Consider the following 18,375-nt stretch of genomic DNA (forward strand, 5'->3'; position numbering starts at 1 on the left):
ACCCTTATGGCAGAAAGTGAAGAGGAACTCAAAAGCTTCTTGATGAAAGTGAAAGTGGAGAGTGAAAAAGTTGGCTTAAAGCTCAACATTCAGAAAACGAAGATCATGGCATCCAGTCCCATCACTTCATGGGAAATAGATGGGGACAGTGGAAACAGTGTCAGACTTTATTTTTTTGGCCTCCAAAATCACTGCAGATGGTGACTGCAGCCATGAAATTAAAAGACGCTGACTCCTTGGAAGGAAAGTTATGACCAACCTAGATAGCATATTCAAAAGCAGAGACATTACTTTGCCAACAAAGGTTCATCTAATCAAGGCTATGGTTTTTCCAGTGGTCATGTATGGATGTGAGAGTTGGACTGTGAAGAAGGCTGAGTGCTGAAGAATTGATGCTTTTGAACTGTGGTGTTGGAGAAGACTCTTGAGAGTCCCTTGGACTGCAAGGAGATCCTACCAGTCCATTCTGAAGGAGATCAGCCCTGGGATTTCTTTGGAAAGAATGATGCTAAAACTGAAACTCCAGTACTTTGGCCACCTCATGCGAAGAGTCGACTCATTGGAAATGACTCTGATGCTGGGAGGGATTGGGGGCAGGAGGAGAAGGGGACAACAGAGGATGAGATGGCTGGATGGCATCACTGACTCAATGGACATGAGTCTGAGTGAACTCCGGGAGTTGGTGATGGACAGGGAGGCCTGGCGTGCTGCGATTCATGGGGTCGCAAAGAGTCGGACAGGACTGAGCGACTGATCTGATCTGATGGGAAAAAATTTAAGGGAAATTTCTATTATGGCAGTATTTTCCATCCAACACAAAAGGTAAGAGTTAAGTTAGATGTTATAGACTGAATGTTTAGAGTTTCATATACTGAAACCCTAATCCCCAATGTGATGACATATGGAGATGGGGGCTTTTGAATAGTAAGTCGCACATGAAGGTAGGACCCTCATGAGTGGGATTGGTACCCTTATAAGAAGAGAGGACATGTGAGGGCTTGCTTTCTCTCTCTGTTATATGAGAACATAACCTGGAAATGAATCAGCTGGCACCTGGATCTTGAACTCTCAGCCTTCAGGGCTGTGAGAAATGTTTTTGCTATAGCAGTCTCTGATGTTTTTGCTATGGCCGCACAAACTAAGACATGAGGAAAATCGAAAATCTTTGTTGTGAATTACAGAAGGGAATTAAAAAAAAGTCAGTGGAATAGATCCATTTGAGAATATAACTGAGGTTGAAAGTAGCAAATTCATTGTGGGACTAAGCAGTCCTCTTGTGTGATTTTTTCTCTCTAAAATACTCATCAGCAGGCCAGGTAGAGATATAAAAGAGAGGTATACGGTTGGATCAAAAGTTTTCCAGACCAGGAACAAGAAAGGACAATGAGGCAGAGAGCTTAGTATAATCATTAGAGTGTGTTTGAAATACTCTAACATGTCATATTAAGGGACACAAAACAAGCTACGAATGAAAGAAAGTAACAACAGGAGAACCTGATAAAGGCAGAAAGTAGATGTCAATGTACTAAGTTTCAATGAAAGGAGAGAACTGAAGTCTCGGTTGCATGAGTGAGCTAGGAGAACTAGTGGATATAATCAGAGAGGCAAGACAAGAGATATTTAGGAAGTTCTTAGTAAACTGACAATGTGCTGAAACCATTGATATGCTAGGTATTCAATTATATGTAGAGATTTAGAAACTAAAGACCAGAGTGTGATACAACTGTTTTCATGAACTAGAGGGGAAAATTAGTTTTTAACTTCTCAAGGATTTGGTGGAGTAGGATTTCTACATGTTAATTAGGACATAGGGGATGAAGACCAATTTATTATGAGTACTTAAAACTGAGACAGGGTAGAGGGGCAGAGAGAGGGAGTGTGAGGTAGCAGTAAATGGACTACTTCAAGCTTCAGACCAGTCATACAGGAAGATGAGTATGGCAGGTGACTGGGGAATACAGAACAAATAGAACAGGAGAAATATTCAGAAAAGAGGAAGAGATGGACTGTCCCCAAAATAGGACGAAAGAAGATAAAGAAATTAAAAATATATACGTGTGTAAACTGAATTGTGGGCATAGTGCAGAAAATTAGTTATGTAAAAACTAAACTTCTAAACAAAATGGGCAAAACAGCTACATAGATAGACGGATGAAATGAGCACTTCTACTTGCAAAGATCATTCTTTTACTTTATTTCTGTTTTTCTAATACCAAGCAAAGGGTTACCCAGTCAACACATTGAATGAGTGTTGTTAGATAAATTTCATGTTCCTAATCACAAGCAGAAAATAAAATATGTAGAATCTAGATAATATAAAGAAGATAAAGGAAGAATGACTATACTATATCTACTCTCATTACTCCTGAGGACTCATCAAGCAGCATTTTTAATATCTCAAGCAGTGCTTCCTAACTTTTCATCCTTTCTGACCAGAACAGGGTTAAAGGAAAAATAGGAGCAAAATGTTCTCCATTCCCTTCTTTCCATAAGTCTTGTGGAAATTATGACTTATGGATGACATGGAAATTAGCTGTCTAATTCGATTAGCTGTCTATTCTATAAATACAATAAAGATATTACAAATATATCCTATAAATTAATAAATGTATTTATTCTATATACATTCTGTAAATATACAGATTATAAATATATGTGAACATTATATACTTCATAAATTAGTGATACATGATACATATTTATAATATAAGTTATAGTATAATACTATCTTAATACATAAATTATTATATTTAATATGAACTATTTATTTATGTTATAAACACACAGCATAAACACACATCATAAACATACTTTTAAATATCATAAACATGTATATACACATATACACACATACACATGCATAAAGATATCCTCATGCCTTTTCCATCATTTCTTGCTTAAGCCCAGTCTAAAGGTTACAAATGGGTAAATGCATTTCAACACTTTTACACACCTATACATAAGAAAGTATCTGACATAAAGATGTCAAAAATAGCGCTTTAAAACTTTAAATAGTGTTTTTTATCTACTGGGGGTAGATTAAAAAATGTGGAATAAATCAGAAAAAATTAAGAAAGCAAAGATACCACCTATCTTTTCAAAATCCTACGCCAAAGGGCAGCACCCATTTTTGAAATGGTAGAAATAGCTAGAAAAGTTCTGACTTTTTGAGTATGTCTGTGTAAGTGTGTATCTTTGCCTTTGTATTTAAATACATGTGTTGAGGTCAAAATAAAGGGATCAGTTAAAATATATTGTAGAAGATGTAAGAAAAAGTTCTCAAAAGATTTATAATATATATGAAAATTAACAGAAGAAAAACAACTTCACGAAATAATTATCCCAAATATTGTCCTAAATATTCTTTCATTTTCCTAGGCCCTTCTCTTAGATGAAAGGATATGTGCTCATGAGAAGATGGAAGAACGGCATATATGTTATTAGGGAGCCACCATTAATTAGCTAAGTAAACTTGGTCACATAAACAGATACAGATGAATGAATGTACAGACAAGTATGACTGTTTACATTAAATTCCTAGAGTCAATGGTTTAAATGAATAATGATTTGATGGATGACAGTATCTTTTAAAATCTTACCTTCAAATTCTACATTCATTTGAGAATCTTCAACACTAAAGTACGGAAAAGCAAATAAGAGTGATCCAGACCCTACTAAAAAGGAGGAAACTGTAATCCATCTTGGTATGTTTCCTTTTCCTCCATAGTATGCTATAAACACCACTACCAGGCAAGATGAAATATCATAAGTCAGTGACAAGAATATATTCTCAATGATGCTCAAATTATTTTCCTTCTTAAAACTGTCGGTGCTCAGATCTACAAGACCAAACACAACACCTAAAATGTGAAAAGAAGAAAAGAAGCAATAATCTGCATTAAATAATCTTTATAAAGACAAAATAGATCATCATTATAATCATTAAAAAACAATTCACAATGATTTAAGTTTATTTTAAATTACTCTGAATGCTTAAGATCTATAAAAGCCTAATAACTTCTTTTCCAAAAGTCTAATAAGACTTCAGTTCAGTTCAGTTCATGTCTGACTGTTTGTGACCCCATGGACTGCAGCACACCAGGGCTCCCTGTCCATCACCAACTCCCGGAGCTTGTTTAAACTCACGTCCATCAAGTCAGTGATACCATCCAACCATCTCATCTTCTGTTGTCCCCTTCTCCTGCCTCCAATCTTTCCCAGCATCATGATCTTTTCCAATGAGTCAGTTCTTCACATCAGGTAGTCAAAGTATTGAAGCTTCAGCTTCAGCATCAGTCCTTCCAGTGAATATCCAAGACTGATTTCCTTTAGAATGGACTGGTTGGATCTCCTTGCAGTCCAAGAGACACTCAAGAGTCTTCTCCTAACCTCTATGATTTGCTATTGAACTTTTTTTGTAACTATTTTTAAACAGTATTTATGAGTAATTTACTAAAGAATGTGTTCTTTTTAATCATTTCACTTAGTACTGATCTTTATTTCAATGTATTATGCTTCAATTATTTAAAAAACAGTAAGTAACAATCTGATGAATAAATTTTTATCTCCCATCCAGAATAGGAAATGAAACTTTACTGAAATAGTTGAAACTCCACATGTACTCCTTAAACACATTCTTCATTCGCATGCCACAATCCATATCCTATATTTGAAGTTTACCATTTCTGAACCATTTTAACACTTTTTTTGACAATGCATATATACATCCTTAGACAATTTAGAGTATCATTTGTCATGTCTTTGAACATTAAGTAAATGGTATCATATAGGTACATTTCTATAACTCAGCATCCAACTGGGAAAAATAAACATACTAAATATTTTAAACAGAAAAATTGATCTAGGGGTTGGTTACAAAAGTAATACATTTGTTGGAATGAAAAGAAGAAAGTTACTAATCAAAACTCATGAAATATATGCCACTAACTGGAGTGGTGACTGGAGTGGCAACAGCTACTGCTGCTGCTACTGCTGTTGGAACTGCAATCACTGCCTCTTGCAGGAAGCCACGACCCACACACCTAATAATACTATGAAAGCTGGCTACCTCATAGTCACGTGCTATTTCCATGGCTCTTGCAGTTGCTTGAGACAGTGCTCAAAAGTACCTGACCACTGCAGCCTCCACTATTGTTGCTGTTGGAGCTCTATTCACTGCTAACTATAAATCCAGGAGCCTCACTTATCCAGTACTGCTGCCGTTGCCAAAATTATCACCAGAATAGAGAGAGAGAAAAAGAGAAAGGCTTCTCCTGCCCCTTTTTCAAATGTTCTGCAGCAGCCTCTTACTGGCAACACCTAAGTGGAAGCCAACTGTCAAGAAAGTCTGGTAAATGTAGTTTACAGGCTGCCAGTCCCCTTGGAAACAGGAGAGAGTCCAGAAGGGCAACAATGGAGTTTATGGGCAACAGACAAACAACTTGAAGAGTTGTCTCCCTCTGGACTACTCAGGACACATTTTCACCCTTCTTTCCATATTTAAACTTCCATACCAAATTAGCAGCAACATAATCATGCTTCTGCCAAATGTGTCGCAATAATAATTCTTACAAACAAAAATGTTCTCACTCTTTCCCCAGAAAGGTCACTCTTACCCTTCTTCAATCCAATCACAAACCTGAATGCATTTCTTCACTATAAAAATGAGTTGCAAGGTATAAATGGTACGCTGCTGCTTAGTCGCTTCAGTCGTGTCCGACTCTGTGCGACCCCATAGACGGCAGCCCCACCAGGCTCCCCCGTCCCTGGGATTCTCCAGGCAAGAACACTGGAGTGAGTTGCCATTTCCTTCTCCAATGCATGAAAGTGAAAAGTGAAAGTGAAGTCGCTCAGTCGTGTCCGACTCTTCTCGACCCCATGGACCGCAGCCCACCAGGCTCCTCCGTCCATGGGATTTTCCAGGCAAGGGTACTGGAGTGGGGTGCCATTGCCTTCTCCATAAATGGTATAATTAAATAAGTAAACAAAGATGTAGGCCTAACTAAAACTGTGAGGGAACGAGACTGCAAAAGAAATAATAATCGGACTTAGAACCACAGTTTAACAGACCTAAATTAGCAAGAAACAAGATATAAACATTTTTCTGTACCTAAAAGAATTTTTTCAACTCTCATTTTAGATGTGGCCAAGGAGGATAATGGCCAAGGCAAAGAATGCTCTGTTAGTAACTGTGTCCGTCTCTGGGGCTGGGGCATTAGTTCCTCCTCTAATTCATGAATATTTTGCAACCTAAAGTTCTCTTCCACAATACTATTCTGTTAAATAGTAAGGGAAAGAGGAAGAGAAAAACATAAAAATTGAAATACACACAAATGTATATATGTTGATGGCACCCCACTCCAATACTCTTGCCTGGAAAATCCCATGGACTGAGGAGCCTGGTGGGCTGCAGTCCATGGGGTCATGAAGAGTTGGACACGACTGCGCTACTTCACTTTCACTTTTCACTTATATAACATTATATTGTAGCATACTTTGGCCTTAAAAAAACCCACAGGTTCACCAAAGATTATGTTCTTTCTTAGCAGTAGATGGTAGAAATGAAGAAACTTTTCCTTCATTTTAGAAGAGGTAGCCCTGCAGCATATCAGTCATATGCTGATATATCAGCATATCCCTAGAGGCATCGCTGAAGTGGCAGGCAAATTTTGGGTATATAAGATATTATCTCCCATGACAGATTTTATGTTACTCATTCTAAGAAGGCTGAAATCTGATTCTAGCTATTAGTCTAGTAGGATGGGTCAAGAGAGCAATCAGTATTCCCTTAACTCAGGTGAAGTAAATTCAATGTCTGCAAGCAAGCAATTGCTTTTTTTGAGACATAGAAGAATGGTTGCCCATACTGGGAAAGGAGGTTCAGGATTCAGGGTTTATAGTTGTTGGATTCACGGAAATCCACACTAATGCTTTTGGCCCAGTTCTCAGGGTTCCACTGCCCTCCAATCAATGTCCCAACTCTCACATCTGAGATCACAGGAATTTGTGAATTCAACTTATGCTGTAATTCTGCAAGTGTGGATAAGCGTTGCTCCAAACACACAGTGTGAGGCTAAAAGGGAAAATTCTCACAGGACCATCAGAGAACCTCACGCATTTTCTAATCGTGCCCTAAAATTCTCATTTTCCTTCTGTAACTTTTTCAGTGAAGTGAGAAACAGTCAATCCCAAAACCTTTGCAGTCAATAATACTGCCATAGGAGTTAACTGCAGAAGCTATTGGTCTCCCAAAATCTTGACTCTAATAATAACTTTACCCCAGCAACATTTTAAATAACTCTTTTAAGTCACTTCATGTCTTGACTTCCAGTATACCATTTTCCACAGGCACAAATACTGTTTTTTTCATTACTTTCAAGCCCAGTAAGGTCAGATAACCAATTTTGGATTCCTATCTTTGAGGGTTGATTTGTTTGTATTTTTCCTGCTTCAATGCCTGGTATGGAGTACTACATTTAAAAGCCATATAATTTTTGCATTTATAGACAAGCTAGTTTTATTACATTAATGAAGCCAAAAATTTAGTAAAAACCCTTTTCAAATATGTTTATACATCATGATATTTACAAGATAAAGGAATATTATTCCCGTTGCACATCAATACCTTAACTGATTTCTTAGCCACCTTAATTCATAATTTTTCCAAAGAATATGTTTTTTAATGTGTTCTTATTTCTAACTGAAAGAAAATGGACTGGAATGGCTGAATTTAACTCAGATGACCATTATATCTACTACTGTGGGCAAGAATCCCTTAGAGGAAATGGAGTACCCATCATAGTCAACAGAAAAGTCAGAAATGCAGTACTTAGATGCAGTCTCAAAAATGACAGAATTGATCTCTGTTCGTTTCCAAGGCAAACCATTCAATATCATAGTAATCCAACTCTATGCCCCAACCAATAACATTGAAGAAGCTGAAGTTGAATAGTTCTATGAAGACCTACAAGATCTTTTAGAACTAACACCAAAAACAGATGTCCTTTTCATTATAGGGGACGGGAATGCAAAAGTAAGAAGTCAAGAAACACCTGGAGTAACAGGTAAATTTGGCCTTAGAATACAGAATGAAGCAGGGCAAGGCTAAGAGAGTTTTGCCAAGAGAACGCACTGGTCATAGCAAACACCCTCTTCCAACAACACAAGAGAAGACTGTACACATGGACACCACCAGATGGCCAACACCGAAACAATATTGATTATATTCTTTGCAGCCAAAGATGGAGAAGCTCTATACAGTCAGCAAAAACAAGACTGGGAGCTAACTGTGGCTCAGATCATGAACTCCTTATTGCCAAATTCAGACTTAAATTGAAGAAAGTGGGGAAAACCACTAGACCATTCAGGTATGACCTAAATCAAATCCCTTACGATTATACAGTGGAAGTGAGAAATAGATTTAAGGGATTGGATCTGATAGAGTGCCTGATGAACTATGGACATAGGTTTGTGACATTGTAGAGGAGACAGGGATCAAGACCACCCCAAGAAAAAGAAATACAAAAAAGCAAAATGGCTGTCCGGGGAGGCCTTACAAATAGCTGTGAAAAGAAGAGAAGTGAAAGGCAAAGGAGAAAAGGAAAGATATACCCATTTGAATACAGAGTTCCAAAAAATAGCAAGGAGAGATAAGAAAGCCTTCCTCAGAGATCAGTGCAAAAATAGAGGAAAACAATAGAATGGGAAAGACTACAGATGTCTTCAAGAAAATTAGAGATACCAAGGGAACAATTTCATGCAAATATGGGCTCAATAAAGGACAGAAATGGTATGGACCTAACAGAAGCAGAAGATATTAAGAAGAGGCAGCAAGAATACACAAAAGAACTGTACAAAAAAGATCTTCACAACCCAGATAATCGCAATGGTGTGATCACTCACCTAGAGCCAGACATCCTGGAATGTGAAGTCAAGTGAGCATTAGGAAGCATCACTACGAACAAAGCTGGTGGAGGTGATGGAATTCCAGTTGAGCTCTTTCAAATCCTGAAAGATGATGCTGTGAAAGTGCTGCATTCAATATGTCAGCAAATTTGGAAACTCATCAGTGGCTACAGGACTGGAAAAGGTCCAGTTTACATTCCAATCCCAAAGAAAGGCAATGCCAAAGAATGCTCAAACTACTGCACAATTGCACTCATCTCACACGCTAGTAAAGTAATGCTCAAAATTCTCCAAGCCAGGCTTCAACAATACGTGAACTGTGAACTTCCAAATGTTCAAGCTGGTTTTAGAAAAGGCAGAGAAGCTATAGATCAAATTGCCAACATCTACTGGATCATCAAAAAAGCAAAACAGTTCCAGAAAAACATCTGTTTCTGCTTTATTAACTATGCCAAAGCCGTTGACTGTCTGGATCACAATAAACTGTGGAAAATTCTTCAAGAGATGGGAATACCAGACCACCTGACCTGCCTCTTGAGAAACCTATATGCAGGTAAGGAAGCAACAGTTAGAACTGGACATGGAACAACAGACTGGTTCCAAATAGGAGTTCCAAATAGGACTGGTTCCAAATAGAAGTACGCCAAGGCTATATACTGTCACCCTGCTTATTTAACTTCTATGCAGAGTACATCATGAGAAACGCTGGGCTGGAGGAAGCACAAGCTGGAATCAAGATTGCCGGGAGAAATATCAATAACCTCAGATGTGCAGATGACACCCACCCTTATGGCAGAAAGTAAAGAAGAACTAAAAAGCTTCCTGATGAAAGTGAAAGAGGAGAGTGAAAAAGTTGGCTTAAAGCTCAACATTAAGAAAACTAAGATCATGGTATCTGGCCCCATCACTTCATGGCAAATAGATGGGGAAACAGTGAAAACAGTGTCTGACTTTATTTTGGGGGGCTCCAAAATCACTGCAGATGGTGATTGCAGCCATGACATCAAAAGACGCTTACTCCTTGGAAGGAAAGTTATGACCAACCTAGATAGCATATTCAAAAGCAGAGACATTATTTTGTCAACAAAGTTCCACCTAGTCAAGGCTATGGTTTTTTCAGTAGTCATGTATGGATGTGAGAGTTGGACTATAAAGAAATCTGAGTGCCAAAGAATTGATGCTTTTGAACTGTGGTGTTGGAGAAGACTCTTGGGAGTCCTGTGGACTGCAAGGAGATCCAACCAGTCCATTCTAAAGGAGACCAGTCCTGGGTGTTCATTGGAAGGACTGATGTTGAAGCTGAAGCTCCAATACTTTGGCCACCTGATATGAAGAGCTGACTCTTGAAAAGACCCTGATGATGGGAAAGACTGAAGGCAAGAGGAGAAGGGGAGAACAGAGGATGAGACGGTTGGATGGCATCACCGACTCAATGGACATGAGTTTGGGTAAACTCCAGGAGTTGGTGATGGACAGGGAGGCCTGGCCTGCTGCAGTCCATGGAGTCGCAAAGAGTCGGACACAACTGAGCAACTAAACTGAACTATTTCTAATTGTTCTTATAAGATTAACTAATTCAACAAAGATGCTTTTATAGCTTTGCAGTGAGTTAACTCAGAAGGCCTGGGTTACACAAAAAAGGCCTGGCTTCAGGACTGGTCTTTGGCGGGCTCCTGGGAGAGGACTCTGAGCCCTTGGAATATTCTGCCATATAAGAGTACTTTTTATATGCTGGAGGCTTTGGGCCACAAAGTACCATTTTGGTCAGATAGTTTATGTTAGCAACATGACTTGCAGTGAATGCCTTTTCTGTTGTGTGTAAGGGGTGGGATAATAGAGTCTGAGTAGCTGAGGTCAGTCACACAGATATTGCATGTGTACATGACCGAGACCTCCCTTCAAAAAAAAAAAAACCCTGAATACCCAGGCTCACATGGTTGAGCTTCCTTGGTTGGCAGCTCTTTGCAAGTGTTGTCATATACACTGTTGCTGAAAGTATTAAGCAGTCCCTGTGAGTCCACTGGGAATGGACAATGGAAGCTTGGCCTGGTTTCTTCTGGGCATTGTCTCATGTGCCTTTTCCCTTTGTTAATTTCAATCTGCATACTTTCACTATAATAAATGATATTCATGAGTATAACATCTTTCTCTGAGTCCTTCTAGTGAATCACTTAGCCTGAGTGAGGTTTTAGAGATGTCCAAAGTAATAGTTAATAAATTTTAAAGTGGTTAAGGCCTCCAAATGGCTCTTTATTGCAAAGCATAATATTTTCATTGAGAAAACACTCTTTATAAGTATGTAAGTATCTAACAAGCTAAAGAAAACACTACTAAATAAAGAATATCTTCAGTTATATCTTTGCACTGAAATATTTCAGCCTAACACTCAGTTAGAAAATCCTTCTTTGACAAATACTTTACAAGACAAAGTTCTTCAAATAAGTTGTCTCTGTTTGTGATTATTTTGAATATTTCACCAAGTTTAAGTGTCCAAAGTAATAGGTCTCCTTAATTTCAATTCAATATATGAAAATGAATCATTGTAACTTACTAAACTTTAAAAACAAAAGCCACATGAACAAATGCATTGTCCCCAGTTTATATAAACATGTGTGTGTGTGTATACAAAATCTAATTTCAGAAGATGGAAAAGGGTGTAAGCAGCATTCTAATTTATGAGATCAGGGAGTAAACATAAAATTTACCTTTGTAATTCTGCTGAAGTGTATAGCAAAATATCCTTCTTGAGGTTTATTAAACTCTAATCATTTTCTTGAAAGATTAGCAGCAATTATCATTAAGGTTTAAGCATTTAACTGTGACTACTGCAGTAAATCTTATTAAAATAACTGAAAAAAAATTGACAAAATCTAACACCTTTTCATAATAAAAACACTTGATGAAAACATGATTCAAAAACACATGAAACTCTCCTTTGAGAGAAAGGAGAAGGAGAACTTCATAAATTGATGAAGTACGTATATGCAAAACCTACAGGATACTGAAAAATTTAACTACCACCTGCTCTATACAGAGGTAGCATGTGATCCAGCAATTTCACTCCTATAAATTCCAGGGAAATTAAAACATGTGTCCAGGCAAATACTTACATACAGTTCCAGTTCCACGTTTAAGGAGCTAAGAGGTCACCACTATATCCTAAGTAACAAACCGAATAGACTGCAAAAATAACACTCTTCTTGGATACATACAAGATGGGAAGACACAGGGCAAACTTGACAAAATTTTGAATTCAAATGTCATCACAATTCATTAACCCATACATTTAATTTTCTGTTGATTTCCAGAAATATGTGGTTAAAAAAAGTGATAGCTTATTTCAGGGCTTTCATGGAGGCCCTCAAATTTTCAGACAAAAACTTGAGCTGAGAGTTAACAAACCCAAGTCTGTCATTTTTCCTTCACAAGTGCTTCAGTTCAGTTCAGTTCAGTCACTCAGTCATGTCCGACTCTGTGACCCCCATGAACTGCAGAAGGTCAGGCCTCCCTGTCCATCACCAACTTCCGGAGTTTACCCAAACTCATGTCCATTGAGTCGGTGATGCCATCCAACCATCTCATCCTCTGTCGTCCCCCTTCTCCTCCTGCCCTCAATCTTTCCTAGCATCAGGGTCTTTTCAAAACAGTCAGCTCTTCACATCAGGTGGCCAAAGTATTGGAGCTTCAGCTTCAACATCAGTCCTTCCAATGAACACCCAGGACTGATCTCCTCTAGGATGGACTGGTTGGATCTCCTTGCAGTCCAAGGGACTCTCAAGAGTCTTCTGCAACACCACAGTTCAAAAGCATCAATTCTTCGGTGCTCAGTTTTATAGTCCAACTCTCATATCCATCACATGACTACTAGAAAAACCACAGCCTTGACTAGACGGACCTTTGTTGACAAACTAACGTCTCTGCTTTTAATATGCTATCTAGGTTGGTCATAACTTTCCTTCCAAGGAGTAAGCATCTTTTAAAGTCATGGCTGCAATCACCATCTGCAGTGATTTTGGAGCCCAGAAAAATAAAGTCAGCCACTGTGTCCACTGTTTCCCCATCTATTTCCCATGAAGTGATGGGACCAGATGCCATGATTTTGTTTTCCTGAACACTGAGCCAACTTTTTAACTCTCCTCTTTCACTTTCATCAAGAAGCTCTTTAGTTTTTCTTCACTCTCTGACATAAAGGTGGTGTTATCAGCATATCTGGGGTTATTGATATTTCTCCCAGCAATCTTGATTTCAACTTGTGCTTCCTCCAGCCCAGCATTTCTCATGATGTACTCTGCATAGAAGTTAAATAAGCAGGATGACAATATATAGCCTTGACATACTCGTTTATTTGGAACCAGTCTGTTGTTCCATGTCCAGTTTTAACTGTTGCTTCCTAACCTGTGTACAGGTTTCTCAAGAGGCAGGTCAGGTGGTCTGATATTCCCAAAGGGCACTCAAAACATTCCATCCAACACGTGGGTCCTTATAGTCATCACTACTATCATAAGGTAAACTATAGCATCCACTCAGCTTTCAAGGTACATGCTTCACCTGGCATTTTATCCCAGTCAAGCACAGGTAATACCTTAATTATGATACCACCACATGCCAAGAACTACTACCCATTTTCCACTGGCAAAAGCTCAGCATTTCACTCAAGATTAAAGGCCCAAAAAAACCAACCCTAAAATTCCAGCTTATGAGTATATATCTTCTGGCACTACTCTTGATACCAATTCCATACTATTCTGAATCCGATCAGAAGAGAGAAACCACACAGTAATTTGAACAAGAAAAGTTTAACATAAAGAATCATTAGCTATAATGGGGGATTTGCAAAACAAGGCATTAGGTAGTTACAAGTAAAGTGAAGTGAAGTGAAGTCGCTCAGTTGTGTCCGACTCTTTGTGACCTCATGGACAATAGCCTGCACCAGGCTCCTCTGTCCATGGGATTTTCTAGGCAAGAGTACTGGAGTGGGTTGCCATTTCCTTCTCCAGGGAATCTTCCCAACCCAGGGATCGAACCCACGTCTCCCACATTGTAGACAGACGCTTTACCATCTGAGCCAATATAGAAACAGCCAGTATGAGGAACAGTCACTTCCCTTAGGACTGAGAGAGAGCATTCAAGGGCTAAAAGCCAGACCTTGTGAATAGGGCACAGCTGTGGCTTACTGAATGACCAAGAAGTCACTGTGATGCCATGCTAACAAAACTAGCAGGAAATCTATACTCTAAAACTTCGTGGTAGGTCTCCTTCTATGTGCTGGGGAGATCTCTTCACGAGAGATGCCAGAGGGAGCTGCCAGCCACTGAGGGCTTCTGGCCACCGTGTACTACAGGAGAGGGATACCAGAGAAGATGCAAACACGCAGGAGCCTGATGCTAGAGAAAGCTGTACACACTGCAGAGGCTCGCCAAGCAAACACCCTGGAACCAAGAAGCAATATTTCCTGTGCAGTGGCTCTCCAGTACCTCCGACTGCCAAAGTTGAACACTGTTACAGCTTGGGGTAGGGGGTGGAATTTAGAGGGCCCAGGTCCATTTTCACAGAGTAGGCAAAATGGATGTTTGGAACTGAGAGGCAATCAATTGACAAATTGATTCTGAAAGACTCAGGTAGGTACCAAATCTTAAATAAACTCTTTCAGAAAAAAAGAAGAGAAAGGAATGCATCCAAATTTAATGAAGCCAGTATAACCTGATACTAAAGACAGGCAAAAACATTCCAAGAAAACTACAAACCAATATCCTCATTAAAAAATATTCTTAGCGAAATTTTCACAAACTGAATCCAGCAATCTAGAAAAAAAAGAAAATAAGATAGCAATAAGGGTTTATCCCAGGAATACAAGGTTGATTAAACATCCAAAAATCAAAAAACACAATATATAATGTTAGTAGAATAAATAAATAAATGTGATGGCCTCAATTGATACAGGAAAAAAACACTTGATAAAATTCAACACCATTGATGATAAAAAAAATTCCCAACTAACTAAAAATAAAAGGGAACATCTGCAAACCGGTAACAAGTATCCACAAAAATTCTGCAGTAAATATATTTAATTGTGAAAGGCTAAATGATTTCTATCTAAAATCAGGAAAAATAAATGAATATCTATTTCAAAACGTCTATTCAACACAGTACTGGAGGTCCTAGTCACTGTAAGAAAGCAAGAAAAAGAAATAAAAAGCATACAGACTGGGAAGAAAGAAGTAAAACTGTCCTGATTCACAGATGACATGATCATGTAGTTAAAACTTCTAAAGAATCTGCCAAAAGGCTCCTAAAAGTAATAAATTACTATAGCAAACCTGCAGGAGCGAAGACCCAAGTAAATAGGTATACAACAGTCAGGTATCAGAACACTCGATATTGTTAAGATCTCAATTTTGTCACTCACCATTCTGAAGCAAGGCTTTCCTGTATCTGTTTGTTTACCAAAACACTCATTCATTCATTTCCTTATTCAAAAAGTATTCTACATCCCCAGCTATTATTGTACCTATTTGTCAAGGCATAATTTAAATCCTTCTTTCCCAAAGAAATGTCTTTGATGATTTCTCAAGACAAACAAATTGATGACTATTTATCAATCTTTGTTCCTCTCATATGGTTCTTATCATATACAGCCTCTTTACTGAAGTTATTTAGATACAGCATTTTAGAGCAAAAAGAGATGTTTGGCAGCCTCTGTGCTGTGATTCATGGGGTCGCAAAGAGTCGGACACGACTGAGAGACTGAACTGAACTGAACTGAATATCATCAGTGTAAAAAGGTTTGTGAAGAATATACGTGTCATGGGAGTGGTGAGTGTTGTGGCCAAGTAGAAAATATATGCCCCCTCTATTGTTTAGTCGCTAAGTCGTGCTCAACCCTTTGCAACCCCAAAGGCTGTAGCCTGCCAGGTGCCTCTGTACATGGGATTTCCCAGACAAGGATCAGATCAGATCAGATCAGATAAGTCGCTCAGTCATGTCCGACTCTTTGGACCCCATGAATTGCAGCACGCCAGGCCTCCCTGTCCATCACCAACTCCCGGAGTTCACTCAGCCTCACGTCCATCGAGTCAGTGATGCCATCCAGCCATCTCATCCTCTGTCGTCCACTTCTCCTCTTGCCCCTAATCCCTCCCAACATCAGAGTCTTTTCCAATGAGTCGACTCTTTGCATGAGGTGGCCAAAGTACTGGAGTTTCAGCTTTAGCATCATTCCTTCCAAAGAAATCCCAGGGCTGATATCCTTCAGAATGGACTGGTTGGATCTCCTTGCAGTCCAAGGGACCCTCAAGAGTCTTCTCCAACACCACAGTTCAAAAGCATCAATTCTTCGGCACTCAGCCTTCTTCACAGTCCAACTCTCACATCCATACATGACCACAGGAAAAACCATAGCCTTGACTAGACGAACCTTTGTTGGCAAAGTAATGTCTCTGCTTTTGAATACGCTATCTAGGTTGGTCATAACTTTCCTTCCAAGGAGTAAACATCTTTTAATTTCATGGCTGCAGTCACCATCTGTAGTGATTTTGGAGCCCAGAAAAATAAAGTCTGACACTGTTTCCACTGTTTCCCCATCTATTTGCCATGAACTGGTGGGACCGGATGCCATGATCTTCGTTTTCTGAATGTTGAAGCTTTAAGCCAACTTTTTCACTCTCCACTTTCACTTTCATCAAGAGGCTTTTGAGTTCCTCTTCACTTTCTGCCATAAGGGTGGTGTCATCTGCATATCTGAGGTTATTGATATTTCTCCCGGCAATCTTGACTCCAGCTTGTGTTTCTTCCAGTCCAGCGTTTCTCATGTTGTACTCTGCAGACAAGGATACTAGAGTGGGTTGCCATTTCCTTCTCCAACGTGACCCTCTAAAGGCATTCAGATTCACATTTTTCGTCCATCTGTGCGGACAAACATTAAACACCTTAGAGTTTGGGTTCTCTGATATCGTCTGATGTCCCACACCACCTCTTTAATTCACACACGAGGAAACAAGATCCTGGAGGGAAGTGGCTCCGTCAGGGCGTCTCAAAATTGTGGGTAGAAGCAGAAACCACCTGGTGGTCACATTCTTTTCGACCTTATTTTAATCCTCTAAGTGACTCAGCCTTGAGTGAAGGAGGTTCTCTGGGTTGGTGACCAAACACACCTGGCGAAATGACTCAACGACACCCTCATCCCGTCAAGCTACCTGGAGGCCAGGCCCCACTGCGAGGAAGAATTACGTCAAATCGGGGCCTGAGTAGCTGAAGTAAACCAGGGCGGGGCCCTGTGAACCTCCGCTGATTTCAGATGCTCCTGGAGAACGCTGGCGGGTTCATCCACATGGAGCTGGGCCTCCCCTCCACACCCGGACCTCCCCACCTCGCCAGGGTAGGGGGCCCTCTGCCCTCTGGCGCCCCCCTCAGCCCTCGCCAGGAGCCTCGCCCCTCATCCGCCTCCTCAGTGTAGGGGGCCCTCTGGCGCCCCCCTCAGCCCTCCCCAGGCGCCTCGCCCCTCATCCGCCTCCTCAGTGTAGGGGGCCCTCTGGCGCCCCCCTCAGCCCTCCCCAGGCGCCTCGCCCCTCATCCGCCTCCTCAGTGTAGGGGGCCCTCTGGCGCCCCCCTCAGCCCTCCCCAGGCGCCTCGCCCCTCATCTGCCTCCTCAGTGTAGGGGGACCTCTGGCGCCCCCTTCAGCCCTCCCCAGGCGCCTCGCCCCTCATCTGCCTCCTCAGTGTAGGGGGACCTCTGGCGCCCCCTTCAGCCCGCGCCAGAACGCACTCTCCTCAACGCAGCCCCCTCGGCGGGCTTACATTGAGCAGTGACCAGAATGCAGAAGAAAATCAGGAAGCAACGGACGTTGTTAAAACGCTGACACCAGGGGAAAACCAGACAGCTCCAGCCGCAGGGCCCCTCCAAACTCCCTTTCCGGTGTCCGAGTCCGGTCTTGGCGCCGCGCCGCGTGGCCCCGGTCTGGCCGCCTCCTTGTTTGCTGAAAGCGCCGAGCTTCAGGAGGCTAACCGGAAAGATCCTGAGGTGCGGGCGCTTCGGCCCGGCCTTCTCGGCCTCGGCCGCCGGTGGCCCGGTGCTCTTGGAGGGCGCGCCCTGCTCGGCCTGCGACTGCACCTGCTCTGGGGCCTGCGCCACCTCCGGCTGCACCTGCACCAGGCCCCGCTGCATCGCGCTGAGCCGGGGCCGTGGCTGGTCTCAGCCAGAAACAAGCCTGCCGGGCCTGGAGGTCGGGGACCTGTTGGCCACCAGGGCCTCCTGCAACCCCAGCCTTCAGGGGGAACGTTTCTTCTTGGGCAGGAGGCAAACGTCCCGCGGGGAGGTTGGCAGTTGCCCCAGGAGAACGTCCGGGGCTGCTTCCTGCTTTGCTTCCACGTGGGGCAGGGGGTGGGGTGGAGGGAACGCTAGTCCTACTGCGTGTGTGTGTCTGTGTGTGTGAGAGAGAGAGAGTAACTCAGTCGTGTCCGACTCTGCGACCCCAT

General features: G+C 41.1%; 1 protein-coding gene across 1 annotated transcript in view; it reads right to left on the bottom strand.

Moving 5' to 3' along the window:
* SLCO6A1 (solute carrier organic anion transporter family member 6A1) overlaps positions 1 to 18,064 on the bottom strand; it is a 113,289-nt gene extending 95,225 nt beyond the window's left edge. Inside the window, exons 1-2 of the mRNA XM_005889812.3 lie at positions 17,698 to 18,064; positions 3,600 to 3,860 (exon numbers count right to left, since the gene is read on the bottom strand). Of these exons, the coding sequence (XP_005889874.3) occupies positions 3,600 to 3,860; positions 17,698 to 18,064 (628 nt within the window). The remainder of the gene's footprint in view (positions 1 to 3,599; positions 3,861 to 17,697) is intronic.
* Between the last annotated feature and the right edge of the window lie 311 nt (positions 18,065 to 18,375).

The sequence above is a fragment of the Bos mutus genome, chromosome 7, assembly GCF_027580195.1.
Source record: "Bos mutus isolate GX-2022 chromosome 7, NWIPB_WYAK_1.1, whole genome shotgun sequence".
Lineage (NCBI taxonomy): Eukaryota > Metazoa > Chordata > Mammalia > Artiodactyla > Bovidae > Bos > Bos mutus.